The sequence below is a fragment of the Anastrepha ludens genome, chromosome 6 (genome assembly GCF_028408465.1).
Source record: "Anastrepha ludens isolate Willacy chromosome 6, idAnaLude1.1, whole genome shotgun sequence".
Lineage (NCBI taxonomy): Eukaryota > Metazoa > Arthropoda > Insecta > Diptera > Tephritidae > Anastrepha > Anastrepha ludens.
In genome coordinates this window covers 25,635,057-25,662,902 of record NC_071502.1, presented here as the reverse complement: position 1 = coordinate 25,662,902, position 27,846 = coordinate 25,635,057, and the positions used below count along the sequence as shown (strand labels likewise).

At 37.2% G+C, this 27,846-nt stretch overlaps 1 protein-coding gene across 4 annotated transcripts; it reads left to right on the top strand.

The window, feature by feature from the left end:
• Positions 1–11,156: 11,156 nt before the first annotated feature.
• On the top strand, positions 11,157–26,594 carry LOC128867421 (farnesyl pyrophosphate synthase-like). Of its 4 annotated transcripts, none has more exons than XM_054108612.1 (8): positions 11,157–11,255; positions 18,343–18,567; positions 19,999–20,090; positions 21,733–21,803; positions 21,878–22,018; positions 23,671–24,032; positions 24,638–24,864; positions 26,306–26,594. In XM_054108612.1, exons 2-8 carry the CDS (start codon positions 18,362–18,364, stop codon positions 26,488–26,490), a joined length of 1,284 nt encoding a protein of 427 aa, XP_053964587.1. In that variant the 5' UTR covers positions 11,157–11,255; positions 18,343–18,361; the 3' UTR covers positions 26,491–26,594. The 4 variants fall into 4 exon arrangements, with proteins under 4 accessions (XP_053964587.1, XP_053964589.1, XP_053964588.1 ...); XM_054108613.1 differs by lacking the exons at positions 11,157–11,255; positions 18,343–18,567 and adding exons at positions 18,881–18,929; positions 19,461–19,551; XM_054108614.1 differs by lacking the exons at positions 11,157–11,255; positions 18,343–18,567 and adding an exon at positions 18,579–18,802.
• The last annotated feature ends 1,252 nt before the right edge of the window (positions 26,595–27,846 follow it).

The window sequence follows — 27,846 nt, the reverse complement described above, 5'->3', positions numbered from 1 at the left end:
CAGATCTTATATATATAAAAATGAAATGATGTTCGTTTGTACGCATTTTTTTGGGCCGATACGAGGCCAATTTTATTCGTTCTTTTTTCATATTATAGGGATCCACTAGGGGAAGGTTTTTAGCAAAAAAAAATTTCTTTTAAATACTTTCTTCATATAAAAAAAAGAAAAAATCAAAATATTGTACAAAACAAAACTTGCTCGATTCTTAGATTATAGTAAGTTTCGAATCGACATTCATTTTATGTGTACAAAAATATATTAGAAAAAAAATATTATAGTTTTTCAAAACATTTCATTTTCAACTATTAACAAAGAAGACATTTCATTTAGGTTGAATTGAATTCACGTTGAACAAAAATGTATTAGTGTGTGCATCGACAACAATACATACATATTTGCTGTGAATTATCTTCGCTGTTGCTTTGTGAGATTACATTAATGGACTATTCAATATTTTCGTTATTATAGTATTTATTGATGCTTTTTAGTGTTCCTTATTGCGAACAGATGAACAATTTGAATGTGTGGTTTTCGACGATTTTTAAAAATGCCGAAACGATCTGATCTTGGCCGTAAATCGCGCAATACACGTAATCATGCTGCAAGGAGAAATGAAGAGACTGCAGAGCAACGAAGTCAGCATAATGAGCAAAGTAGACAACGTATGGACAGATCATGTTCTGCTCATTCGAATGAAAAACGGGAAACACGTAATAATAATGATCGTGAAAGAATGAGAAGAAATCGTGCAGTGCAAGGTCAACAAAATACGAACATGAATCAGCGTATTAGGAGACAGAGGTCAATTGTATGGTACAAAATCTCAACAGAGCAGCGTTTGCATATAATCATTTGAATGACTGTAGTTTGCACAATTCTGTTGTAATTGGAACCATGACTAATGTTTGCAAACATTGTAAGGCACTGAAATTTCAAAATGAAACCGATGGTCTTTGTTGTTCCGGTGGAAAAGTTAAACTACCGGAATTAAAACTTCCCCCTGAACTATTACGTTCATTTGTATCGGGAACAACACCATTATCAAGGCATTTTTTGGACAAAATTCAAACGTATAATTCCTGTTTTCAAATGACATCGTTTGGTGCTTCGAAAATAATCACAGATAATTTCATGCCAACATTCAAGGTAATTTGTCTTTATAATACGGAAGTTTGTGAAATTTACAATTTTGCAAATTCTTCCACACAGATTCAAGGACAAATTTACCATCAAGTCGGACCTTTATTACCATTCGCGGATGCAAATTATGAGTTTTTACAAATTTATTTTATTGGTAATACCGAAGATGAAATTGATCGACGCTGTACAATTGCCACTAATGCTCGACGAGCAATAGTTGGAGAAGTGACAGAATTTTTCCATGCACATAATTTATTGATTCGATTGTTCAAAACAGCGATGGATCGAATGCCATCAGACAACCATAAAATTGTGATTCGTCCAGACAAAGTACCTGTAGGCGAACACTCTAGACGATTCAATGCTCCCACTATCGACGATGTTGCAATTGTAATTGTTGGCCAAGATTTTCAAAAGCGTGATATTGTGCTTCATCGTAGAACAAACGAGCTAATACGCGTGTCTGAAGCGCATCGCTGCTACGATGCTTTACAATATCCAATATTATTTTGGGAAGGCGAAGATGGCTATCATTTCAATATAAAAATGATAAACCCAGCTACAGGTAACTGAAAAAAAATTCACATCTATATATCGTCCCCTTAGTATTAAAATAGCCTATAAATTTTTTTATGTTTTGAGAAAATGAATTTCAAACTTTTTGTCGAAAGCAGCTCTCACTCAAACTCGTTATGTCTGTAAATATTTATTATTTTTTGACTGACGTTTTGACCCACTTTGTGGAACTAGAATTTGACAAAATTTTGACCACATATAAAATCGACGATGGAGAATCCAAAAATGCAAAAAAAAAATAATAGCCTATGAGCACATAGGCTATTGTTATACTAAGGGGACGATATATTGTATAAAAATGAAATGATGTTCGTTTGTACGCATTTTTTTGGGCCGATACGAGACCAATTTTATTCGTTCTTTTTTCATATTATAGGGATCCACTAGGGGAAGGTTTTCAGCAAAAAAAATTTTTTTTTAATATTTTCTACATATAAAAAAAGAAAAAATCAAAATATTGTACAAACTGTGTTTTTGGTGAAAATTGCCGCAGAACTTGCTCGATTCTTAGATTAAGTTTCGAATTAACATTCATTTTATATGTACAACTTTTTTTGGAATAAATATGCGAATTTTTCGTTATTGTGAAACGATTTGTGTCGTGTTGCTAAGTTGCAAATTTTTTTCGACGGAGCGTAAACATAAACAACAACATGTTTATGATACAATCATGAATAATGTTAGCCATGAAACTGGTGGATTGTTTTTCTTGGATGCTCCTGGGGGAACAGGAAAGACCTTTTTGATTTCATTGATATTAGCAACAATTCGATCAGATAATAACGTTGCATTGGCACTCGCTTCTTCCAGAATTGCGGCGGAAGGCGGTCACACAGCACATTCTGCATTAAAGTTGCCTTTGCATATGCAGGTAAATGAAACACCAACATGTAATATTGCGAAAACATCTGGAATGGCAAAAGTTCTTAAAGTATGTAAGCTCATCGTATGGGACGAGTGTACTATGGCTCACAAGAAACCATTGGAAGCACTTGATAGAAATTTGAAAGATCTACGAGGAAGCCAAACAGTCTTTGGAGGTGCCATGATTTTATTGGCTGGAGACTTCAGGCAAACATTACCTGTGATCCCAAAATCTACGGCTGCAGAAGAAATCAATGCATGTTTAAAATCATCGTATTTATCGAGACATGTAAACACGCTTACACTTACCACAAACGTACGTGTTCAACTACAGAACGATCCGTCAGCAGCTGAATTTTCACACCAATTACTGAAAATGGGAAATGACCAAATGTCTGTCGATCCAACAGGAATGATTACATTTTCAAAAATTTTAGAATACCTCCTATTTCTGCTCAACTGAGATCTTCCGATTCGTTAAAACATTGTCTGCCTAACATAGCAAATCTCCGTCTGAATGGAGCAGGATAATGGCACAGAAGGTGTAAGATTGTCTCTTCCTCTTCCTCATCAAGACAAGTTCTACAGAAGTCATGTGCGTTGCACACCCATCCTTTGGGCGTGCCTACCTATTAGACAATGTCCCGTTATGACTGAAATCAGTGTGCTAAGACTGTGCTTATTTTGGCTTAGCAAAGATTCTGTGCGTTCAGCACTGGGAGTCGGTCACAGTTGGTGGGCGATTTTGCAGGTGGCTTCATTACGCCATCTTTCGTTTGCTTTCCTTGCGATTTCTTCAAGGATAAGTAGCTTACATGTTTGTAAGGATATGCCTATGTCATTGTCTATGTACTCATCGGTCCACTTGGTGCCGAGTCTCGCTAGTTCATCGGCTCTGCAGTTACGCTCAATGTCGCGATGGCCAGGAACCCCTATTATCCTTAGGCGAAATGACTCAGCCATCTCATTGAGAGATGTGCGGCATTTCATGGCTACCTTGGAGGTTGTCGACTGTTTTGTGAGGGAAAATAAGATTCAAAATATAAAATATTAATTAAATCTATCGCATGTAGATATGTATTACGAAACAATAAAGGAAACTATTACTATATGAAAACTATTTGTGTACGTATTTCTTTTTCATTGTTTAATAAACCAAAGCCCAGAACGGACAAATGCAAAAAGTTCATTTATTTCTAATTAACATTATTCAACATTGTTTTTAAGTTATTTTATTAAAAATTTAAATTTTCCCAAGTTTCTTTTGCAAATGATTTCGAAATGTACTATGTGACAACACAATCAGCTGACACGGTTCTACGGGAATTTTCAAAAATCCTGCGATAGAATCTACGATACTACATACTTGGTTGCCCATATTCGACGGACCCATGTGTTTTCTTTAAATCAAAGAAAAACACATTTTTTTTGATGTTGACGATAATAATCCTTTTATTTGGTTCAAGTAGATTTGTTGACATTACTTTTTGAATATGATATCTCTCAAATGGTCGCATTGAGCCTGTGCGGCGTATTGTGCCCTTTTGCAGCATTTTCTATAGTTTCCGCTAACATTTCGGCTGGAATAGCGGCTATTTCCTCACGGATATTGTTCTTGAGCTCGTCTATGGTCTTTGGCTTATTAATATAAACCTTTGATTTTAAATATCCCCACAAGAAGAAGTCAGGTGGCGTTAAACCGGGCGAACGCGGTGGCCAGTCAAAATCGCCATTTTTCCACATCAAACGACGAGGAAACAATTTCTTCAAAAAATCGATTGTGGTGCAAGCTGTGTGTGGTGGAGCGCCTTCTTGTTGAAACCTGAACTGCCTCATATGCTTTCGACGAATAATTGGCATCACAATTTTCTTCTTTTATTCTTCTTCTTCTTCTTTTCACAATTGACTTCTTTTGTGGAATGTTGATTTCAACAATTTAAGAGCGCTCGCGTGGCGTGTACTGTTCCATGGTAAAAATCTACTTGGATTGACGCTTCCAACGCGGTATGTCATAAAGCGATCTGAAAAAATGGCCAAGAAGAAATTATCTGATCGTGAAACTGAAAACTTATTGATATATGAGGATATACAGGTACCTTCAGATACTGATAGCTGTGCGGGTGCAGATGGATCTGATGAAGACGAACCTGATATTGAAGTTTTCACTTGGGGAAAATATTTTTCCATCTGATGAAGAGTTTGACTCTGACGATGAAGCTCCTTTATCCCATCTGCTTGGACGTAAGCAGCCTGATTTGCGAGATGACTACATATCACATTTTATGCCGCTCAGCCGCTGCTCATGGATTCTTCGAAATTTGCATCTAAATGACAATAACTTATTGCCTTCCCGAAACGAGCCCCATTATGATAAGTTGTATAAGCTACGCCCTTTCATTGAAATGCTTCGAGAATCTTATAAGAAAAGTTACAAACACACAGAAAAAAATGCTATTGAAGAGTCCATGATAAAATTTAAAGGAAGAAGCTGTCTGAAGCAGTACATGCCGAAAAAAACAACAAAGAGGGGGTACAAGGTGTGGACAAAATGCGCTTCGACTGGATACTGTTTAGATTTGCAGATATATTTAGGAAAAGTCGAAAACAAGGTGGAAACCAATTTAGGGGGTAACGTTGTCAGAGAATTCTGTGAGCGATTGGAAAATAAAAACCATAAGGTGAACTTTGACAATTATTTTAAGAGCTACGAACTCCAGGTCAATTTACGTCGGAAGAACGTCTATGCAGTGTGGGACAGTAAATGAATCTCGTAAACATCTCCCTAATTTGAAAACCGATAAGGAATTGAAGCGCGGCGAATACGATTTTAGAGTCAGAGACAATCAAATGGTTTCCTTTATGAAATGGAAAGATAAACGTTGCGTTTTCATTTTGAGTAACTTTCATGATCTCAGAGATCTGGTTCATGTAAGAAGAACAGAAAAAACTGGAGAGAGAGTTGAAGCGTCATGCCCTCTGGCCTTGAAGGACTACAATGAAAATATGAATTTCGTTGATAAATTTGACCAATTGAAGGGAAGCTATGCGATTGGACGCAAATCAAAAAAATGGTGGCACCGAATATTCTTTGATTTTCTAGAATGCACGGTGGTAAATGCTTTTATAATCTATAAAAAGTTACAAAAAACCCTATCCCCGATTTTAGGCGACATGTTTACCAAGATATGCTGGCATCTGCTTATAAAGGGTGATTTTTTAGCTATTTTCTTTTTAAACAGTTGGTTTAAACAGCTGACGCACGTTTCGTGTTTTGTTTCACTGTCAAACATCTTCAGTTTGGCCTATAATTTAACCATGAATCGTCTTACAAACGAACAACGCTTGCAAATCATTGAATTTTATAATAAAAATGCGTGTTCTGTTAAGAAAGTTTATCGCGCGCTTCTTCCATTTTATGGTCAGTTTAATCGACCCACTGAAGCGGCTATTCGAGCTATTGTGACTAAATTTAGAACCAAATTTACATTAGTGGACATCAAACCACCAACACGCTTGCGTAGAGTGCCAACTGAAGAAAATATCGCAGCTGTATCGGCCAGTGTTAATGATGACCATCAACTATCGATTCGTCGTCGTTCGCAGCAATTGGGCCTCTGTTACTCAACAACGTGGAAAATTTTGCGAAAGGATTTAGGTGTGAAGCCTTTCAAAATACAGCTGGTGCAAGAATTGAAGCCGAACGACTTACCGCAACGCCGAATTTTTGGTGAATGGGCTCTGGGAAAGTTGGCCGAAGATCCACTTTTTTATCGAAAAATTGTGTTCAGCGACGAAGCTCATTTTTGGATCAATCGGTACGTAAATAAGCAGAATTGTCGATTTTGTAGTGAAGATCAGCCAGAAGAACTGCAAGAGCTACCAATGTATCCAGAAAAGGTCACAGTTTGGTGACGTTTATGGGCTGGAGGTATCATTGGACCGTACTTCTTCAAAGATGCTGCGAATCGTAACGTAACTGTGAATGGTGAGCGCTACCGTGAAATGATTTCCAACTTTTTTTCCCCCAAAATGCAAGAGCTTGACTTGCATGACATGTGGTTTCAGCAAGACGGTGCCACATGCCACACAGCACGCGTAACAATGGACTTGTTGAGAGGCGAGTTCGGTAAACAGTTTATTTCACGTTCGGGGCCTGTCAATTGTCGTGCGATATAACGCCTTTATATTAGATTATTTTTTGTGGGGCCATGTTAAAGCTCATGGCTATTCAGACAAGCCTGCTTCAACTAACGCATTGGAAGACAACATTGAAGCCTTTATATGTGAGATACCGGCCGAAACATTGGAAAGAGTATGCCAAAATTGGACTAAGCGGATGGACCATTTGAAGCGAAGTCGCGGTCAACATTTGCATGATATAATCCTCAAACATTAAATTATATGGACTGTACTATCGATTTAAATAAAAATTGCATGAATTTTTCTGAATTTTACGTGTATTTATATGAAAAAACTTTCCTATAGATCTTAAAAAATCACCCTTTAGTTCTATTTAGTATAACAAAATGGAAGTTTGAGGTAACTACAAAATATCGTTGACCGCGCTATAAAAAAAAAATTCGTTCATGTATTAAAATTCAATGGGCCATAGAATATCAACCCCAGAAAAATTCTAAAAACTTTATAGAAATGACAAATGCGTTACTAGAAACGACTACCATAGATTTTCAAAATGAACTTAAATAGACAGGAAATAACTAAATCGCATGTTTATACAGCCACTTATTTCACCTATGACAATGGTAGATATTTTTATTATCCCATTGCAGTTTGCATATTTTATATTTTACTTCAGTTGACCGATAAACAATGAAATGCAGTTAAAGAGTAATTTATGTTGGCTCCGATTAAGTAGTACACTTAGTTAATTATTTATAAAAGCGTATTTTAGCTGTTGTGTAAAGAATTGTTTGTTGATTGGATATTGAAAGGAAATTTAAGTTGTATTGTCAAGTTTTCTACAGAGTCGTGTGGATTCATCGCTAAAAAAATTTTCCTTCAAACGATGGCTGGGTGCATGCATACATATGTACATATCGATGGTTTTCGAGAAAAGCGACACAACTCAAAATTAACTCAAATTCGGAGTTTTGCCGTTAAAAGCAAAAATCAACTACAGAGTTTATATATTTTTATGTGGAAAAGCGTCATAAGCGAATCTTGAAGCAATTCGTTTTGTCAGGTGATCGAAATGGCGCGTCACTTATCTAGAAAACTGACCCAACTCAGTATTTTGTATTTTTGAATTATGTCACTTTTCGCGAAAACCATCGATATATTTTTCCAGCTTATCGTCAGTTAAATATAATGTAAATGACCGAATTTTAATACAATAGTTGTTGCATCAACTATCAGATGTTAGGTGTTTCTATTTTACTTGGACAAAAAATTTGAAGGTAAATAATTTTCTTAAGCAACTTGAACGCAATAATTAGATTATCTCCAATTTTCTCTCTTATTGTTTAAGAAAAGTTACAAAACTAATTTTTATACATATAAATTGCTTTTATACTTACATTTGGCCATTTTTTAAGATTTAAATGTACAATAAGATTTAAAGTCGCCGCATTGCGATGGTCCAAAGATGATTTTTGTTTACCACACCGTTTGCGACGCTGTTACGTTGTAGCCTTCGATTTTTTAAATGAGAAAATTTTGCAATTTAGGCACTGTTTTTTGACAATCATTTAGATCTCGGCTAAAATAAAAAAACAAAAAAACTGCATTTGGAGATATTTTATAATTCGTGCTTTCCCAATTTAACACGCCACACATCGTTTTCTTTCATTTGTTTAGTCTAAATGTTACAAATCACAATATTAACAAGCCATTCACTGAATTTTCCCAAAACAGAAAATTGTTCCTCCTTTTGTTGGTTTATTAAGGGGACCTGACGTCACTGCGTTCCAACGGCTACGATCACTAAAAATCGTCCGCAGAATCTTTCGCTCAAACACTCTAAGAGACGCCTCATCGGATATTGTCAACGTCCAAGCTTGAGCGTCATACAATAGGATGGGTTTGATAAGAGCCTTATAAATTCCCTAGTTTTGTTCGTCGAGAGAGTTCTAATTCATGCAGTAAAGGTTTAATTACCTGCTTACAAACCGCCGAAGTAACGACATTTACGTGAGTACCCTTATTATGTTTTTGCCAAAAAAACACTTAAACGGATTGAAAGTCAAAAAAAGGATGCGAATAACATAACGAGGTAACATAATATACATATACTTATAAAGGGTGGTTAAGTTTCAAGGGCCGGTGTTGATTTTGAATAAAATACAATTTCTTTAAGAAATTATTGCCTCCATCCGATGGTCCAAATTTTCGATGACGCTGAGGCATAATTGAGGTTCTATGCCCTTAATATGCCGAATTATCTCATCCTTTAGCTCTTGAATTGCTGCTGACTTATCGACCTACACCCTTTCTTTCAAATAGAACCAAAGAAAGAAGTCTAATGGTATCGAATCACATGATCTTGGCGGCCAATTGACATTGCCGCGATGTGAGATTATTCGGCCATCAAATTTTTCGCGCAAAAGAGCCATTGTTGCGTTAGCTGTGTGACAAGTGGCACCGTCCTGTTGAAACCACCTATCGTCCACATCCATATCTTCCAATTCGGGCCATAAAAAGTTTGTTATCATCTCACGATAGCCAACACTATTCACAGTAACTGCCTGACCGGCCTCATTTTGGAAAAAATATGGCCCAATGATGCCGTCGGCTCATAAACCACACCAAACAGTCACTCTTTGTGGGTGCATTGGTTTTTCGGCAATCACTCTTGGTTAATCATTCGCCCAAATGCGGCAATTCTGCTTATTGACGAATCCACTGAGGTGAAAATGTGCCTCATCACTGAAGATGAAGCTGAAGACGAAGTCCGCGATATGCATTTTGATTTGAACGCCCGTTTTCATAATAAGCCTGAATAACTTTAACGCGTTGCTCGATTGTATATCTTTCCATGTTTCAAATTGAATTAGTCTGAAATTGAAAGGGTGTCAAATGAAATGCAGAAAAAAACTTGACGTTTACGTGTGGTTCACATTCAACATCGGCTCTTGAAATTTAACCAACCTTTATATGTTTATCGGGTGTTTCTTTAGCTGCATGAGAGCTACCGATACTCGTATCAATAACTATGGCTTGACAGCTGAGAATATCAAACTGTGTTGGCATTTTTATCCAGGGACTTTCCACACTTGTGTAGATTTCTACACATGGAACCATCCTCCATACCATCCATTATTGCGCCAGAAGAATGTTTGGCAAGTCATCATGAGTCTTTAACGCCAGAACAGCGCTTCCAAATTGTGCAAAATTATTAAAAAATAAATAAATTTGTACACGAAGTTCATAGAACACTGGCGACATAATCGGCCCTTATTCCCGAAACGAGGAAGTAGCTGCCGTTACGATCGCTATCGAGCCATGCTTGAATTGAATTTTTGTTTCCAAAAATTGATCAGCTATACAGGGTTTGATTGAAAAGTTATGAGCCTTATTTTTTTAAGCAGTTTTATTAAACCTTTTGGCTTCTGCAAGTAATATTCTTCAAAATAGGACCCTTGCGCGTCAATACACCGCTGGTAGCGATCCTTCCACTGCAGAAACATTTTTCAGCCGAAGGAGCACTTCTTTGTAAAATGCCGCGTTTACAGTGCTTCCTGTAGCTACAAACTGTTTAGCTTTACGCAAAATTTGATCGAGTAACGTTGCTCCAACGATCGCTGCATTTTCGCCACTGCTAAATCCTAGCACACTTTTAAAACAGCTTTCACGCGCGGAGCGATGTTGACTGCACTCCTGTTGCCATCGAACTGGGACCGGTTTCTAGTGGAAGGTCCAACGATCATTTTCCCCCACCAGCCGATTCGGGAAGGCTCATTACTTTTCAATCAAACCCTGTACATTGACGATATTTGGCTCGCAACTGGCATAATAATCGATTTGTCGCATTGTAGTCAAGGCGTACATACTTACATATTCCAGATATTCAAAAAATAAATGCCATGAAAAATTCATTCCAACAATATTTCGGTTCCGTATTATCATTTTACGTTTTCAAGCTCTTAAAATAAACACCCATTATAAGTAGGATTATAAAAATAATTATTAATTAATTATTTGATTTCATTATCACAATAGCATTCCTTTTTTAATGTACGAGTCCAATACTTTTGCACAACCCGATGTAGAGCGGCATGTGACTGCTCTCGGTTCTGGAAATGTACGATTATAAAAATAACTTGGGGCGTCTAACTAAAGGAAAATTATTCAGAAATATAAATATTATTAATTAAGTTCATCTGAGCCCCTACTTATAATGCAAACTTGTGCCGCTGCGTTTGCGCGTGTCGGGTGAACTTCAGCTTGACTTTATTTTAAAGCGGCCACGTTTCATATTCTCGCAGTAATAATTTGCGTTCGGTGCATTACACATTTGCGGTGCTTATGCTTTTAAAAATTAAGGAGCTAACGGACAAAACATTGCCATTATAAATGCAAACGGGATAGCCATAGTGACATTTGAGTTGAAAGAGATCAAAAAGTAAAAAGATTGAGTAAAAATATCAAAAAGGAATCGCCATCATCATAAAGTGGAGAAGTAGTTGCGATATTTTTGGGCAACAAATTTAAAGGTAAAGCAGTGAATAATATTAGAAAAAGTTCTATGGTGTGATGTAGTACTCGTATATCCATAATTGAACTCCAGTTAAAATTTTAATCAGACATGGATTTTTAGCACAAAGTTAATGGAAAATCTTTAAGGTAAGATCGCACATCCAATCATTATTTGCAACTACTTTAGGAAGCGGAAAATACTACAAAAGACAGTCATAGTAGGGATGAATAAACTGGAATAGTTGACCTCTCTCTCGCTCATAGTCTGTCAGTGAGAAGTTGCCAGACCGTATTGTTCTAAGGACTCACTCGCTCAGACCGGTAGAAGCAGCATCAACTGAAACCGTGAAATTCAAACAAATATTTAGTGAAAAATGCGTGTGTTGTGAATTTGGTTTAATTCCTAACACATTGACTTAGGAGATCTATTTGGGTAGGCATTTACCCAGCAATATTCTTCGGCCAGAAGTATGGAATAACTAAATCTGCCTCCCTCAGCTCAGATACATGCGTATGGGCAATGGAGTACTTACTTATGTGGCGCTACAACCGTGTGTCGGTTTTGGCCAAAATGGCGCGCCAGCTGTTTCTATCCTCCGCTCGTTGGTGCCAGTTGGAAATCTCGGTCCTGCAGCACTTGGTCGTTCCAACGGAGATGCGATCTTCCTCTTCCACGCCTTCCTTTTTGGGGTACCGTGTCTTCAATTCGCCTTTGCTGGCGCGTCTTCTTCATACGGGTGACATGGAAAAGCCAGCTTAACCGCTGTATTTTTACACGCTTAACCATGTCCATGTCCTATATATGTATCTCATACAACTCGCTGTTCCACCGTACGCGGTGCTCCTCATTAACGCGGAGGCGTCCAAAAATGTTTTGTAAAATTTTTCTCTCGAAGGATCCCAAAAACTTTTTCATCCGCTGTTGACATCGTCCATGCTTCTGCGCCTTATATTAGGACGAGAATAATGAGCGTTTTGTAGAGTGCCAGTTTAGTTCTTCGAGAGAAAGAGCTCTACTGCTCAGTTGTCTACTGAGCCCAAAGGCACAGTTGTTGGCAAAAGTTATTCTTCGTTTGATCTCCAGGCTGACGTCATTTCTGTTATTAATATTGGTCCCAAGGTAGACAAAGTCCTTCACAACTTCGAATGATTGGTTGTCAACAATGACATATGGTCCAAGACGCGAAGACGCCTTGTGTGTTGACAGCAGGTACTTTGTCTTACCCTCATTCCACTGACCCAAATTGCTCACCTCTCTCTTTAAATTGGAGTATGCCGAGCATACATATGCGGTTGGTTTTGCCGAAAATATCGATGTCGTCAGCATATGCTAGTCGCATGGTACTCTTATAAAAGATAGTACCAGTGCCGTTCAGCTCGGCAGTGCAAAAGATTTTTTCCAGCAAAGGGCTTGAAAAAGTCACAACATAGAGAATCGCCTTGTCTGAAACCTCGCTTGATATCGAACGGCTCCGTGCTATCAAAGACGGCTTTGAAATTGACGAAGAGGTGGTGCGTGTCGAGTTGTTTTTCATGGGTTTCTCCAAGATTTGGCGAAGATTTGGTCTATGGCGGACAATGGAGTACAGTCGAATGAAAAATGAATCTGGAGGTATTTATAGGCCTGGCACCAAATTTTCTCTATCCATGGGCATAAGATCTAACTTCCTGCAGGCTGAGATGCTAGTTTGCTTATTTATCAACTTGAGAAAGAACCATCTAAATTCATTACAGAGTAAAATAACACCCTTCAGTTTCTAGAATGACAGTAGCGCTGGGCTGGTAAAATGCAAAAAAGAAGTCGGACAGCTGGCATTATTGCGATTGTTTGGCACTTTAATCCTCCATACATTCAGCGTAAAAAGGACTCGAGGTAATTCCAAGTCTCACAGCATGCATTCCTCGCGCATAGTGTCCCGAGATTCGGGAGCTGATATATTGTCAACCTTAGAAGCTCGCCCGAGCGCCCCCGACCCACACCAGAAGGATTTCGCGACCTTACAAGTTTGTATACTGGCCCAACGCTCGCTGAGTTGGCGCGAAGCCCATCTTTTCAGGAGCAGCCCGCAGGTAGTCAGGAGGATCCCAAGTTCACCAGACCCTGTTCCCAAGTACTCATATAGCCATAAAACAGCTCTTAGCGAAAGGCCCCATCTTTTGCCAATTGCGCCTTTGAACCCATACAAGGCGATTGTTGCCTTCCTCACTCTTTCCTCAAGACCTAATGAAGAGTTGCTGGAAAAAAAATTTCGTTCCACAGTTAAACATGGGGTGGTTCGGTAACGGTATAGGGTTGTATGTCCGCTGTTGGTACTGGAAATGCTGCATTAAGGGCAATATGGACCACAAACAATACCTAAAATTACCAATTATGAAGGAAAATTTGGTCCAAAGTGCTGAAAATTTGGGAATTAAGTACAATTTTCGGTACTATAAAGACAAAGATTCCTAGCATAAGGCACCTGATGTCCGTGTCCGTCTATGGCTTATGTACAACTCCCCTAAAGTACTTGAAACACCTCCACAATCTCCAGACATCCATGTAATTGAACATCTGTGGGCTCATTTAAGTGGATGTCCGAGTTCTTGATTGAGCCACTGTAAATGCAAACATAGATACACTACAGCAAAAAAAAAATAACACTCTTGTTAGATATATATATATACATATATATTAATTATGTATTTACAACTACAAAAGAGTGGACTGGAAATTTTCAGTAGCGCAAGGTTGATAGATTTAAAAGGTTTGGTCATTAACTATGGTGGAAAAGAGAATTGTGAAAGGAACTTGGGCTGCCACGTCACAGGGAGTTCGGCAGCCGAATTTCGCATGATCATTTCACATGTATTCACACACTACCCAATCAGTCGTTGTTCAGACGGCGACGAAGTCTCATTGGTTAATTTTTTTCATATATCACTAAAGCAATCTAAGTTTTTTTGTAAACACATCCCCTGTTACATCAGCCCATTAGCTGATGCTGTCCCCATGACATTTTTCATTTTTAAAGCAGTAGGTGCGATCTGGTAAACACTTATAAAACAACCCAGTTTCATCTGCATTAAATATATCCTTAGCTTCGTAGGTTTTAATCAGGTCACTCAACTTGTCCTTCCAGTCAGAACAAACGCCTTCATTAACAAACGCACTTTCGCCGCACATTTTTTTTAAAGTAGATATTGTTTCGTTTTTTAAAATGATCTAGCCAACCACTGCTTGCAATAAAATCTGTTATGTTCATAGCTCTGGCAAAAAACAAAGCTTTTTCTTTTAATAGTTCTCCGCCAATGGGAACATTACTCTCACGGCATTGCGTAAACCACAAGAGTACAGATTTCTCATTTGGATATTCAGCAAGCATATTTCTGACGTTTCAGTTTACTATGAGCTGATGTTTGCAGAATAAACTCTCTTTTATGTAAAATTGACGTGATTGTTGATGGAGCGATATTAAATTGTTTTGTCACGTCAATTTTTTTTGTTCCATTATCAATGGCTGAAATAATGTCTTGCTTTTGCGCGATTGATAAGGTCTTATGCGTACGTCTATTTGCCATTTCTAAGAAATGATGTTGCGCTTAGAATAAAACTCGACAAACTAAACGAAAACAGTGTGAGAAGCGCAAAATTCAACATGCACAGCGACATTAAGGCGTCATAGCACCTTTGCAAAATGCAACGGTAATTTAACGACAAAAAGTTTCAAATTGCAATACGAATTATAAGAGGTTACGAAAACAAAATTTCAATTTATAAGAGGTTTAATATTCTATGAGTTGTGAAAAAATTAACCAGGGGACCAAAATGTGTGGACTTTTTACAAATTAACGTTTTTTTTCAAGGGGATAGAATTTTTTTTGATTTAGCGTGTTACAAATTATGGAGACTCGACTGTACGTACATTTTCCTAAGCATCAAATATTCTATTTACATTTGTGCGTATCTACAAATGCATGCAAATTAATTAACGATGAACGTTTTTATAAAAACGAATGTTTTCTTCCAAAGCGAAGACTGGAAACTTTCGAAACTGACTGAAACCGAACTGTCCTTTAATTCAAAAATATCTCATTTTTAGCTTTCAATTTCTTTATCTCAATTCTAGCTTTTACTTAATATTTCTAACTTGCAATGTTGTTTATCTTAATTTTATTTATAGATTCAAATTGGATCTTGCAATTTTGTCAAAGTATATTGAATTAAATTTTAAATTGTAATTTCTATTAAACTGTTGTTTACCCAGTAGCGGAAATCGGCGTTTATTTTATTGATCTGATTAGATTTCTTCACAAGAGTCCAACGATCGATATGATTACTTTGTAGAAAAACTGGTTAAGTTTAGCATTTGATTGAGAGGCAAGCGCTATTATTGACTTGCATGAATATATGTATGTACAGGTGTATGCACGTTTACCGTACGCTTGCTCAGTGCTTGGGCAAAGGCAAATCGCCACCACACTTGCTTCGTGTCGATTTATTGCTCCTGCAAAGGCATCGTTTCTCGCCTCTGGAATTTGCCCTCCCTCTCGCTTTTCACCGATCGCGTCGATATGCACACTTGCCAAATATTTTATTACAAGGTCAGGCACTCGGCAGTGTAACCAACTTCAGACCGCTCGCGCAGCTGATGCCCGGGCAAAACTTACAAAAACAAAACTGATGCACGGGCATCAGCTGCGCGATCAGTCTGAAGTTGGTTACACTGCCGAGTGCCTGACCTTGTAATAAAATAGCCTGTGCTGATGCCCGTGCATCAGTTTTGTTTTTGTAAGTTTTGCCCGGGCATCACCTGTCTGTTAGTTGGCTAAATGACAGCCCAGAGTATTGCTTATAAGCGCGCGGAAGGATTTTGCCGAGAGTAAACGCAAGGAAAATAATATCAGTATTGAAGAAGCGACTTGAGCGAAATCCCCAACGAAGTGCCAATCAAATTGTGAAAGAACTGAAAATATCTAACCGTAGCATTCGTTGCATACTGAAAAACGATCTCAAAGTCAGGCCTTACAAGATCCAAAATACAAAAGGCGCATGATCTCACACCAAAGCAGCAACAAGTCAGACTTGAGAGAGCGAAGGAGTTGCTTCGCTTGGCCGAAAGCGGTCAATTTCCAAACATTGGGTTTTCTGACGAGAAAATTTTTCAAATTGTGCACTTTCTTAACTCCCAAAACTCCCACCAGGAGGCAGCACCCGCTACAGGTAATGGTTTGGGCCGCTGTAACTGCAGATGGGCGCTCTCCAATCTTTTTCATCGAGCCTGACGTCAAGGTGAATGCGAAATATTATCGAGAAAGTATTCTGGAGGTTGTTCTGAAGCCATGGACAGACAAACATTTCGGTTGCAGACCATGGACGTTTCAACAGGACTCGACACAGTCTCACAAAGCTCGAGTGAACCAAGAATGGCTAAAAAACAACGTTCCGAACTTCATAACCTCCACACAATGGCTCTCAAATTCACCAGACGCGAATCCAATGGATTATTCTGCTTGGGCCATTTTGGAGAGCAAGGTCCAAACTAAAAGATTCACCAGTCTCGAGGCTCTGTTTAAGGGCATTGTCCGCGAGTGGGCAAAAATAGCTACAAGTCACATTTGGGCAGCTTGCGATTCGTTTCTGGACCGTCTCAAGGCCATACTCAAAGGAAAAGGTTGTCATATCGAGCAAAGGTAAATTGATTCTTAATTTTCTATTATTTCCACAAATTTTTTACTTTGAATTGAATAAAAGTAATTTCCCAAACTAAATTTATAGACTTTTTAATCGGTTACACTTCGAGTGCCGGACCCTGTACAAGCTGGCAAACAGTGAAGCGCGTAGAGATAGATAGGTTGAGAATAAAGATCTCCGTCACGCAAAATTTGGTTTTTTATCTACATAGTAAAAAAGTTAAACAAAAAGCAAAAGATTATTAATTTTGCGCCACCTTGTATTTATAAGTTATAAATAATTATGGTTATAAGTAAGTATGTAAAGTGATAGTAGATGTAGAGCAACTGATTTGTTTTTGTTTTTTTCATGAGATTTGGTGGTTTAAAGTCCAAAAAAATAAACTTACAATCTGGTTCAAATTTTTGCCTTCAAATTGCAAAAACCAAATATGTTTCAATTTGGTTTTTATACTAATGCTATCATCACCTTATATGAACTTGCCTATATACATACATACGTTCTTTGCAAAAAGATAACGGAACGTCCAGGACACTTTCATTTTCATTTCGTTTTTTTCATTCAAGGCGTATCTATAGAAGGTGGTGTGATTAGAGTATTTGATTTCTTCTTCTACATTTTGCCTTTAATTTAGAAATGCCAGTAAAACGAAATGAATGCGCGACAAACTAATTTTAGGTCTGTTCATGAAGCAAACAGTTTGTAACAATTGTTACAAGTTTTGGTGTTCATGTACCCAAAAAACTTGCAAAGTAGGGGAAAGTGAGAGAGCAAAATGACATTTCATTTTGAAGAGAAGTTGCAAGTTTTTATTGGATAAACTTTTACTTTTAGGAACTTGCAAGTGAGAAAAACAGCTGATCGCAAAGTAAAAACAAGCACGAATTAAAATTGGCGAATTGCAGTTGCTAATGAGATGTTCTGCATCTGACGGCGATGATGAAGTGCAACAAATTATTGTTGACAAAATGAAATTATGTGATTCCGAAGCTCGTTTTTTTGCATTTTATTTGCTTTTTTTGTTTTTTTGCGAGGTGCTTCAAGTGAATTTTTTTTTCTAATTTTTGTGTTTTTTCCTGTTTGCACTTTAATCAGCTGTTCGTAAAGCTTAAAAATTGTTATTGGTTTTGCGTTCATGTATCTTTTTTGATATTTTTCTCTTTGAGAGAGAGAGCTCTCGAAAATTAAGTTGCTGGCAAGTTACTGAATAATTTTTACCTGAACAAACCTTTTATCTATTTGTCATTCATTCCATTTTTCTCTTCGCTTTCCTTTGACATTTCTAATTTTAAAAATTTTGTTGTTGCTCAAATACCACCACCTTAAATAGATGCCTTGTTTCATTTCTATCATTTTATAAAAAGGAAATTGCAAAACAACCCGCAATGTGTATAAAAATACAGCTAATATGTTTTTTCCATCTTTCGCAGACTCAGATAACAAATAAAAATGATTCCTTTGATGCGCAAGTGGTCACAAATGCGATGGCCTTTGACAGTAGCTGGTGGTGGCCCATACAGCAGAAGCATTAACAGCATAATTCAACGGCAAACGGTTATTTTCCCGCGCAGTCTAACAACAATTATAGGCTCTCAAAATATTGAGCATTCAACTACTCAACCAGTGAGCCAGCAAAAATTGCAAATATCAACTAGGTGAGCGGGAGAATGGATTTAAATAGTACTAAACTAATCACGAGCTAACATCTAATGAGCTTTGCAACGCCTAATAAACAAAATTTTTCATACTTTAACTGAGTGTTAGTGAACTAAAAATTTTGAAAGTTAATCATACAAAATTTTAAACAAAATCAAATTTTAATTCTGGGGTTGAGAGTGAAAAACATTAACACAAACGAAACATAACGGGCTAGAAACACCACACACGCAAGTCAGTTACAAAACATAAAATTGATTTATGAGTAGCCGTAGAAAGTAGCATAAATATTCAAAATAAATGTATGGAAGAGTCTTCTACTGAGCAATGCGTAATTTTGTATTCACTTTGGAACAAAAATGTAAAAACAAAGTATCATTGGACTTACACTGTTGGAGACAATTCACAGTCAAAATAATTATAGTTATACTAATTAAAGAATCATCATCAACCACACGGACCGATAAAATTGAAAGAAAAAAAGCACCAGAAACCAGAATATACTTTTCTTAAGGTTTTCGTCAAGGTGAATCCATGTGGATCAGATTTCCAAGATATTTAAGATTAAAAGTGCAAAAAGTGCGCCTCATATTTGAGGTTATGTCGCAATGCGACTTCTTTCTGCCTAAAAAACCATGCACCATATTTTCAATTAGAAGTCTACTTCTTCGAATTCTGTTAAATTTGTTTCAATTTTTTTGTTTTTGTGTTACTAATCGACTGATCGATGATTGCCTGGTACTGCGTAAGCTTTTGATTATTGAGAAATTTTCAAATTATGCATTTTTTAATGTGCTATCTCGGTGATATGTCCCCAATGTACATCACTATCCAAATACAAAAAACCGGTACTTCTTTTGTAGCGAAATTATAAAATTTATTGTATTTTAAGACTGCCGCCAATGTGATAGCACTTCCAAAAATCTGCCTCCGTTCATACAATTTTTAAGTATTTTTAAGCTTAAACTCTTCTATCATTTGAGGTAAGTTTTGGGAAATAATATTTTTAAAAACTACTAAAAAACCTGATATTTGGAGGTATTTTGAAATCTGTGCAGCTCACGTAAATCTTAAAATGTTTCGGAATAATAAGTTTTTCAATTATGATGGAAAAACCACCATCAAAATGTCCTTTGTATTAATAAAATCGGTAGTGAATGCCAAGTGGTGACGCTGCGCATAAATGTATCAAATATTTACTCGACATTTCAATGGAAATCTTGACTGAACATTGTTGAAATTAGGCACAGTTTGAATGGTACCATTTTGCCAGTCACAAGCTCTATCATCACTTGATTTCTATCAATTAAAACGATTCAGTAAAAGCTCTATCAAATTCATCATTACGAATGGCCAGCCCATTTGCTTAAGAACATAACTTGAGTTTTCATTTTTGCTTATTGCTTATTACTTCGCAACTCTTTTCATAGCCCCCCATCTGCAATGGAATGCCAAGAGATATTTGATCCACGCTGGGCGAAATGGCGAACGGAGATTCAACAGTACATGGACGTTTTTCCAGGTAAGAAACTACTAATATTTTAGTACATGCAAATGTATGCTAGCGCCGCCCGCATTGTCGAGAGAATGGCGCTCCATATGCTACCTTTAGTCTTAATATCATGATGTACATCCATCTCTGGATTCTTGTGCTACAACCCCAGGATTTCCCTGCTAGGGGCTTGCAGATCACGAGAGCCTTTATTGCTTTAGACAAGATTGCGTCAGCATGTCTCTTTCAGTTAAGCTTTTCATCCAGAACAAGGCCAAGACACTTAACTTCGCTAACCAAACCAATAGCAGCTCCGTCCATGCTGATCTTCCTCATTCCTGGTGAAAGGAATGATCGCAGGACGGGTTTATATCCAGACTGCAGCAGGGACTCTATCCATCTGCAGATGGATCTCTGCACGTTTCTCTTCTCTACTGCGCGACACACTCCCGAGTTAGAGGCGTTGTCGAGAGCTCCGTGGCTCGAAGAAGGCACAGAGAACAATTTCCTTACAGTAAAAGGAACTCTGGATCTCCGCGCATAGCTGATACAGCGCAATGTCCGTAGACCTTCCTGACTTGTACGCATGCTGGTTTTGATGAGGTTTGAAGAGGTGTTATACGCAAAGTGTTTGATCTGATTTCATTATCAATAATCGTCTCCATTACTTTCAATACAAAGTAAATGAGACTAATTAGTCTGAATAGTTATTTTTCCTACTTTTGGTATAAAGGCCAATTATGCTCTTCTCCTCAAGTGCTCTCAGCGCAAAACTGTCTCGCATTATTCCAACTAGATTGGTGTGACTAACTCCCCGCCTTACGGTAGTACTAACGGGCGGACTCCATAATCATCCAGGGTCTTGTATGGGTTAAAGAGCTTGGTAAACAATAGTTTAGCATGTAGCAATTTCATGTAGGCATCCAAAACGCTTGCAAAGTAGGGGAAAGTGAGTGAGCAAAATGACATTTCATTTTGAGGGGAAGTTGCAAGTTTTTATTTGATAAATTTTTACTTGTAAGAATTTGCAAGTGAGAAAAACAGCTGATCGCAAAGTAAAAATAAACACAAACACACAAAATTTGCGAATCGAGTTAAAGTTCTAAATTTAAATAAAAATTGTGATTAAAATGGAGAATGTAAGTGAGTATATTTTAGATAAAATTTTATAAAGTCTATTTGAAGTCATATATTAAATAGGAATCGGCCAGTGCTATCTCCCTTTGTACCTCTGAACCACAGTCTCCGGCCACCAAAGGCTGCAGTGAGGGCATCTCAAAGATCGAGCTAAAGCGAATAAACTATTAAACATTTTAAAGATGCAAAGTTGTGAGGTTGAAGATCAAATTATACTTCACTCTCATCGAAAAATTTAGCAAAAGTATTGACATACCTACATACATATTTAAGTGTGCACTCGGGGGACATTTCGAAATTATCATTTATCATTTGTAAATTGTAGACTCCCTAAGCCGAAAGTAAATTTCCATTCGTAATTTATGTTTTGTTGAATTTCAAAAAGAAACTCGTACTCGTAAGGTCCTGCACTAATACTTGCTTATTTTATTCGCCTAGCATACATTTACAGATGTAATTCTCGTCAGACTTATATCATACATATCCACTTTATAGAAACCACATAAAAATACCATCGTATTTCCCATATTTGCAGAAATCTTACACACTCTCACCGAAGTAGTCAAAATTGAAAAAGGGCCTATCGTCGCAGAGTGGTTTAGAAAGGTGCTGGAAAGTAATAATTCATGCAAAAGTTAAACCAACTGATTTTCGAACACTTTCTTTACATCGTTTTGCAGGTTCTATTGCACAATGTACCAAGCTCCAAACCGATGTACGGCATGGTCGCAGTCTTCGCATACAAGAGTCTAATCGAAAGGGAACAGGTCAGGGCAGACAAATTAAAATTGGCATATTACCTCGGTTGGTGTGTTGAATTGGTGAGGCTGCCACAATTATTTCATCATCAAAGACAAATCACAAACCAGTTGTAGTTCAACTGCAATTTTTCTATTATACTTATACTTATACTTATACTTATACTTATACTTATACTACTTATACTTATACTTATACTTATACTTATACTTATACTTATACTTATACTTATACTTATACTTATACTTATACTTATACTTATACTTATACTTATACTTATACTTATACTTATACTTATACTTATACTTATACTTATACTTATACTTATACTTATACTTATACTTATACTTATACTTATACTTATACTTATACTTATACTTATACTTATACTTATACTTATACTTATACTTATACTTATACTTATACTTATACTTATACTTATACTTATACTTATACTTATACTTATACTTATACTTATACTTATACTTATGCTTATACTTATACTTATACTTATACATGCATACACATTTATGTACTATATAACACATGGGCTGAAAAGTCCCGGGCCTAACAAAGAAATCACGTTTTTCTTTATGTCCAAAATTAGATTTGTTCATCCACGTAATTTCCACCAAGAACAACGCATCATTCCAGTGTCGCTCTAACATTTCAAAACCACTTTTGTAGAACCATTTATCTTTTGCCCCAAAATAGGCCCAGTTTTAACGATAACCTCTTCATTCGAGCGAAATTTCTTACCGGTAAGCATTTTTTAGGCCGGCGAATAGACAGTAATCGCTGGGAGCCAAATCTGGCGAATACAGTGGACGTGGGAGCAGTGGATGAAGTTCAATTCATGTAGTTTTGCCAGTGCTTCGATTGCGTTGCGTTGTCTTGATGAAACAACATTTTTTTCTTTGCTGTATGTGGACGTTTCTTTGCAATTTCGGCCTTCAAACGCTCCAACAACGCTATATAATATTCACTGTTGATGGTATTTCCCTTGGTCGATGAATATTCCACCACGCACATCCGAAAATACCGAGGCCAGCCGATTGTTCCAATTGCTGTCCACTCAGATGACAGCCATTTTGATTTTGGAGTGAAGTGATGGATCCATGATTCATCAATTGCCACATATAGACGTACAAATTCCAGTTCATTACGTTCATTAAACATGGTCAAAAAGCTGCTCAGAATCATTCAGAGCAGAGCTTTCTCATAGTCGAATGTTCATGCACTATAAAGCCAAAATGTTTTTGAGATAACTTTACGTTGCCAGCTAACTCACGCAACTTCACTTTGCGACCATTCAAAACAATTTTGTGAATTTCTTTGATGTTTTATGGTTTCTTCTGGTAGCCTGTATCGTCCACTTTGAAGTCAGCAAACACTCGTTTTATTGTTGTTTCTGATAGAGCGTAGTCCCCATAAGCCACTGCTTCGCTTGCACGGCAATCTTATCCCATCAAGAAGCAGTATAAAATTAAAACATGAAATTCTTTTTTATCCATTTTTATGAAAATAACAAAAGTAGCGTCACTCTTAGCACAATAACTCACGAACTAATGATCATGAAATTTTAACAGCTGTCTTTGTGTAGTGGCGAATGCAGCAAAACTAGTGAATCTATGTGTTAGGCCCGGCACTTTTCAGCCCATTTTTTACAATATATACATATAAATATCATATACATACATATATTTTTCTACAGCTGCATGCTGCCATGAATATTTCCGATGACATGATGGACCAAAGTACTACTCGTCGCGGCCAATTGTGTTGGTATAAACTAGAAGAGGTTGGCCCTACTGTCATAAATGATGTGATCATGATAGAAGCCGGCATTTATGAAATACTCAAAAGAAATTTCCGCCAACTCGAGTGTTATGACGAACTGGTAGAGTTATTTCGTGATGCAACCCTTAAAGTAGCTCGTGGTCAGTTATTGGAATATCTAACTGCGAAGAATAATGTCAACACATTCAGTGTAGAAACGTTCAATACTATAGTGCACTATAAAACTTCCTGTCACACGCTGTATCTGCCCGCAGCATGTTCTCTACATTTAGCAGGGTGAGTACCTATAATAACAAAGAGAAAGAACGGTAACGTAAGTGCAATACCCAATGTCGAAAACCGAAGCACGAGAGTGGTACAAAGAATGTAGAGAGGTCGGAATTTCGTGGGTGAGTAACTATGAAAACAAAGCGATAGTAAAGAACGGTAGCCTAAGCGAAGCAGCCAATGGCGAAAACCGAAGCCCAAGAGTTGTACAAAAAGTGTAGAAAGTTCGGAATTTTGAGAAACAGCTCAGGGTTTTTTCATTGCATTGCCATACCACCGGCAAATAGACGTGCAATCATTTCACGAGTATACGTGTTGACTTAACCCCTATCTGACTCTTTCTCCTACCCACACTTCGGGAAAGTGCAGTTTTGATATAATTTTGGCAAAGGTGCTAAATACGATTCGGCTATCGGTTAAAAAAGTGTTTTGAAGATTGAAAGAAGCGTTGAAGGAAACTTTAATTTACGACAATTGGTTACTGCGAATCTAAGCAAGGTGGCAATCACTTAAATTAAATCATGTTTGTTCTTATTTCTATTATTTATTTATTAATTTTATTTTATTTCTAAAATTAAACCTGCGTTCAAACCACATTTTATATTTATTTTTAGCATCAAAGACCGTCTATCATTTCATCAATGTAATGCCATTCTAGTTGAATTAGCTCATTTTTGTCAATCACTCAACGACTTCCTCGATTGTTTTGGTAATCCTGATGAGACTGGCAAGATTGGCACAGACATAGAGGGCAACAAGTGCTCATGGTTAGCAGTGGAGTGCATGCTACGGGCTAATCCAGAGCAAAAGGCTATTATGGAGGCATGCTATGGGAAGAAAGGTACGTTTGAATGTAAAAATGCGCAGAATACTTGCGTTTCTACTACTACTCAATACTTGAAGAGTTGGGAAAACCGTTTTTTTTTTTTGGTTTTGGCAATTTTCAAAAACACACACATACATATAGGCTTTTCATGACGCTAATAATCAAACATAAATTATCAACCTCGTGTGTTCATGTAGCCAAAAAACTTGCAAAGTAGGGGAAAGTGAGAGAGCAAAATGAAATTTTATTTTGAGGCGAAGTTGGGCAAGTTTTTGCTGGATATATTTTTACTTGTAAGAATTTGCAAGTGAGGAAAACAGCTGATCGCAAAGTAAAAATAAACACGAATTACAATTTGCGAATCGAGTCAAAGTTCTAAATTTAAATAAAAATTGTGATTAAAAGAAAGAATGTAAGTGAGTATATTTTAGTTAAAATGTTATAAAGCTTATTTGAAGTCATATATTAAATAGTAATCGGCCAATGATATAGAGGTATGTACTTCTGAGCCACAGTCTCCGGCCACCAAAGGCTGCAGTTTCCGAAATACAAATTGAAAGTAGCTTTTGTGTTTTATGCGTTTACATCTTGATTATTAACTAATTTGGCAATAAATGCATAGACGGAAGCAAGGAAAATATAAAGAAAGCTGTGATTGCAAAAACAATATAATTGCTACTGGAATGTTCTGCATCTGAAAGCGATGAAGAAATGGAACAATTTATTGTAGGCAAAATGAAATCAAGTGATTCTGAAGCTCGTTATTTTGAATTTTATTTGCTTTATTTTTGTTTTGTTAATTTATTTTATTTATTTATTTATTTTCATTTATGTATTTTTTTTTTATTTAATACGAGGTAGCGCAAGTGAAAAAAGTATGTAATCAGCTGTTCATAAAACTTGCAAATTGTTACTGGCTTTGCATTCATGTACTTTTTTTGATATTTTTCTCTTTGAGAGCAAATTCTCGTAAATTAAGTTACTGGCAAATACTAGATAATTTTTACATGAACATTCTTATGTACATATATATTATACATATAATACGTAGCCGAATGGGTTGGTGCGTGATTACCATTCGGAATTCACAGAGAGGTCGTTGGTTCGAATCTCGGTGAAAGCAAAATTAATAAAAACATTTTTCTAATAGCGGTCGCACCTCGGCAGGCAATGGCAAACCTCCGAGGGTATTTCTGCCATGAAAAAGCTCCTCATAAAAATATCTGCCGTTCGGAGTCGGCTTGAAACTGTAGGTCCCTCTATTTGTAGAACAACATCAAGACGCACACCACAAATAGGAGGAGGAGCTCGGCCAAACACCTAACAGAAATGTACGCGCCAATTATTGTATTTTTTTTTTTTTTAATATAAAACATCATAAAAAATTTACCGAACTTAGTTAGCTGACGAAGATAATTGGAGTTTTTTTATTGCTATTATTTATTTTTTATTTCAGATCCTCAGAAAGTTGAACGTGTCAAACAACTTTATTTAGAATTGAACCTTCCTGTAGCCTTTGAAAAGTACGAAGAAGAAGCTTGCAACTGGGTCAAAATGCTTATTCAACAAGCATCGAACGGTATACCTCAGGGGGTTTACTATGATTTGATTGAGTATTGTTGTGAAAGTTTAAAAAAATAATGTAATTAGAAAATAAATGATTAAGATAAAACAAAACATTTCTCTGTGGTGGCTCTCATTGCTGCTGCGGTTTCTAAAACAATAAAACTAGCTACAAAAAATGATTTATGCAATTGAACATTTATTCATGATAGACCGTTCTTCACGTTTATTAAAAACATCGTCCAAAATAAGGAATTCTCACTAGAACAACTTAAAGACGCACGCCAGAAATAGGAGGAGAAGCTCGGCCAAACACCTAACTGAAGTGAACGCGCCAATTACATATTGTATATAATTTTTAATTTTCTGACTGATCTGTCCAATAATTTTGTTTGACTCTGCATCGCTTTTTGGAACCATGTACGACTGATTTACTCAATTTTGAAAAAGGTATATACGAGTATGTATGACAAGCTCTGGACTCGACGCACAATCGATAGGCTCCGGCATGTATAGGTGCCCCGGTCGACAATAACCACCTATTCACTTGCCCTCTTCAACCCACTCACCCTTCTCTCTCTGGAGCCACCCCGTAGAAACAGCATGCTTCTTGGGCCTACCCTAAGATGAGATAGACCGCGATGACCGATAACTTCACTGCGCTTGATAGGGCTTTGTGAGCTGATACAAAAACAACAACAACCGACATGTAATTAAAGAGAAAATTACGAAAAAAAACTTCGCAAGATTTTAATTTACCGAAACGACCCGGATTTATAACCTGCCAGGAACTGTAACTTCACCATTTTTCCCAAAAATGTATAAGGAATCTTTTATGTTGGGGAGCCTTTCGAACTCTCGACCCGTGAGTACCGTCATCAGCCAACCGATCAATCCATTCGACGTTTTTCCTGGACGGATTAAGTAGCGCCTTTGAGCGCCTGGCCTCCAATTTTGGCCAAATTCTTTTAGTAGTATTACAAGTCAGACTATCAACCCATCTCGTGTTTGCTGAAGTGACAAAGCTAGTTGCTCCACGCAGTTTATAGGTTAAGAGAGCTATACCTGCATTCTTCATATCAAGAGGGAGGCGAGTAGTAGTAGGTATCCTCTTCGTTAATTTGTTTGTCTTACAATTCCCTGGTATGCCACTATGCCCTGACACCCATATCAAATGGATGCGGAAGTATTGCCACATTCGTTAAGAAACGCCCGACCAGATTACAAGGACGCAAGTGTTTGACAAAACGTCTTTCCCGGTTTCTGATACAACGGCAGAGCTCGTAGTCGATTTTATAAGCCTACGATCGGAAATAGTCAAGCTTAACGCTTTTGACTGCTGAGAAATGCAAAGCCCAGTTGAATTGGAGGGGTTTCCTCCTTCCAGTTTTTTAAGAGTTCCGGACTCTATTTTTTTGTATTTTGTTGTTTTTT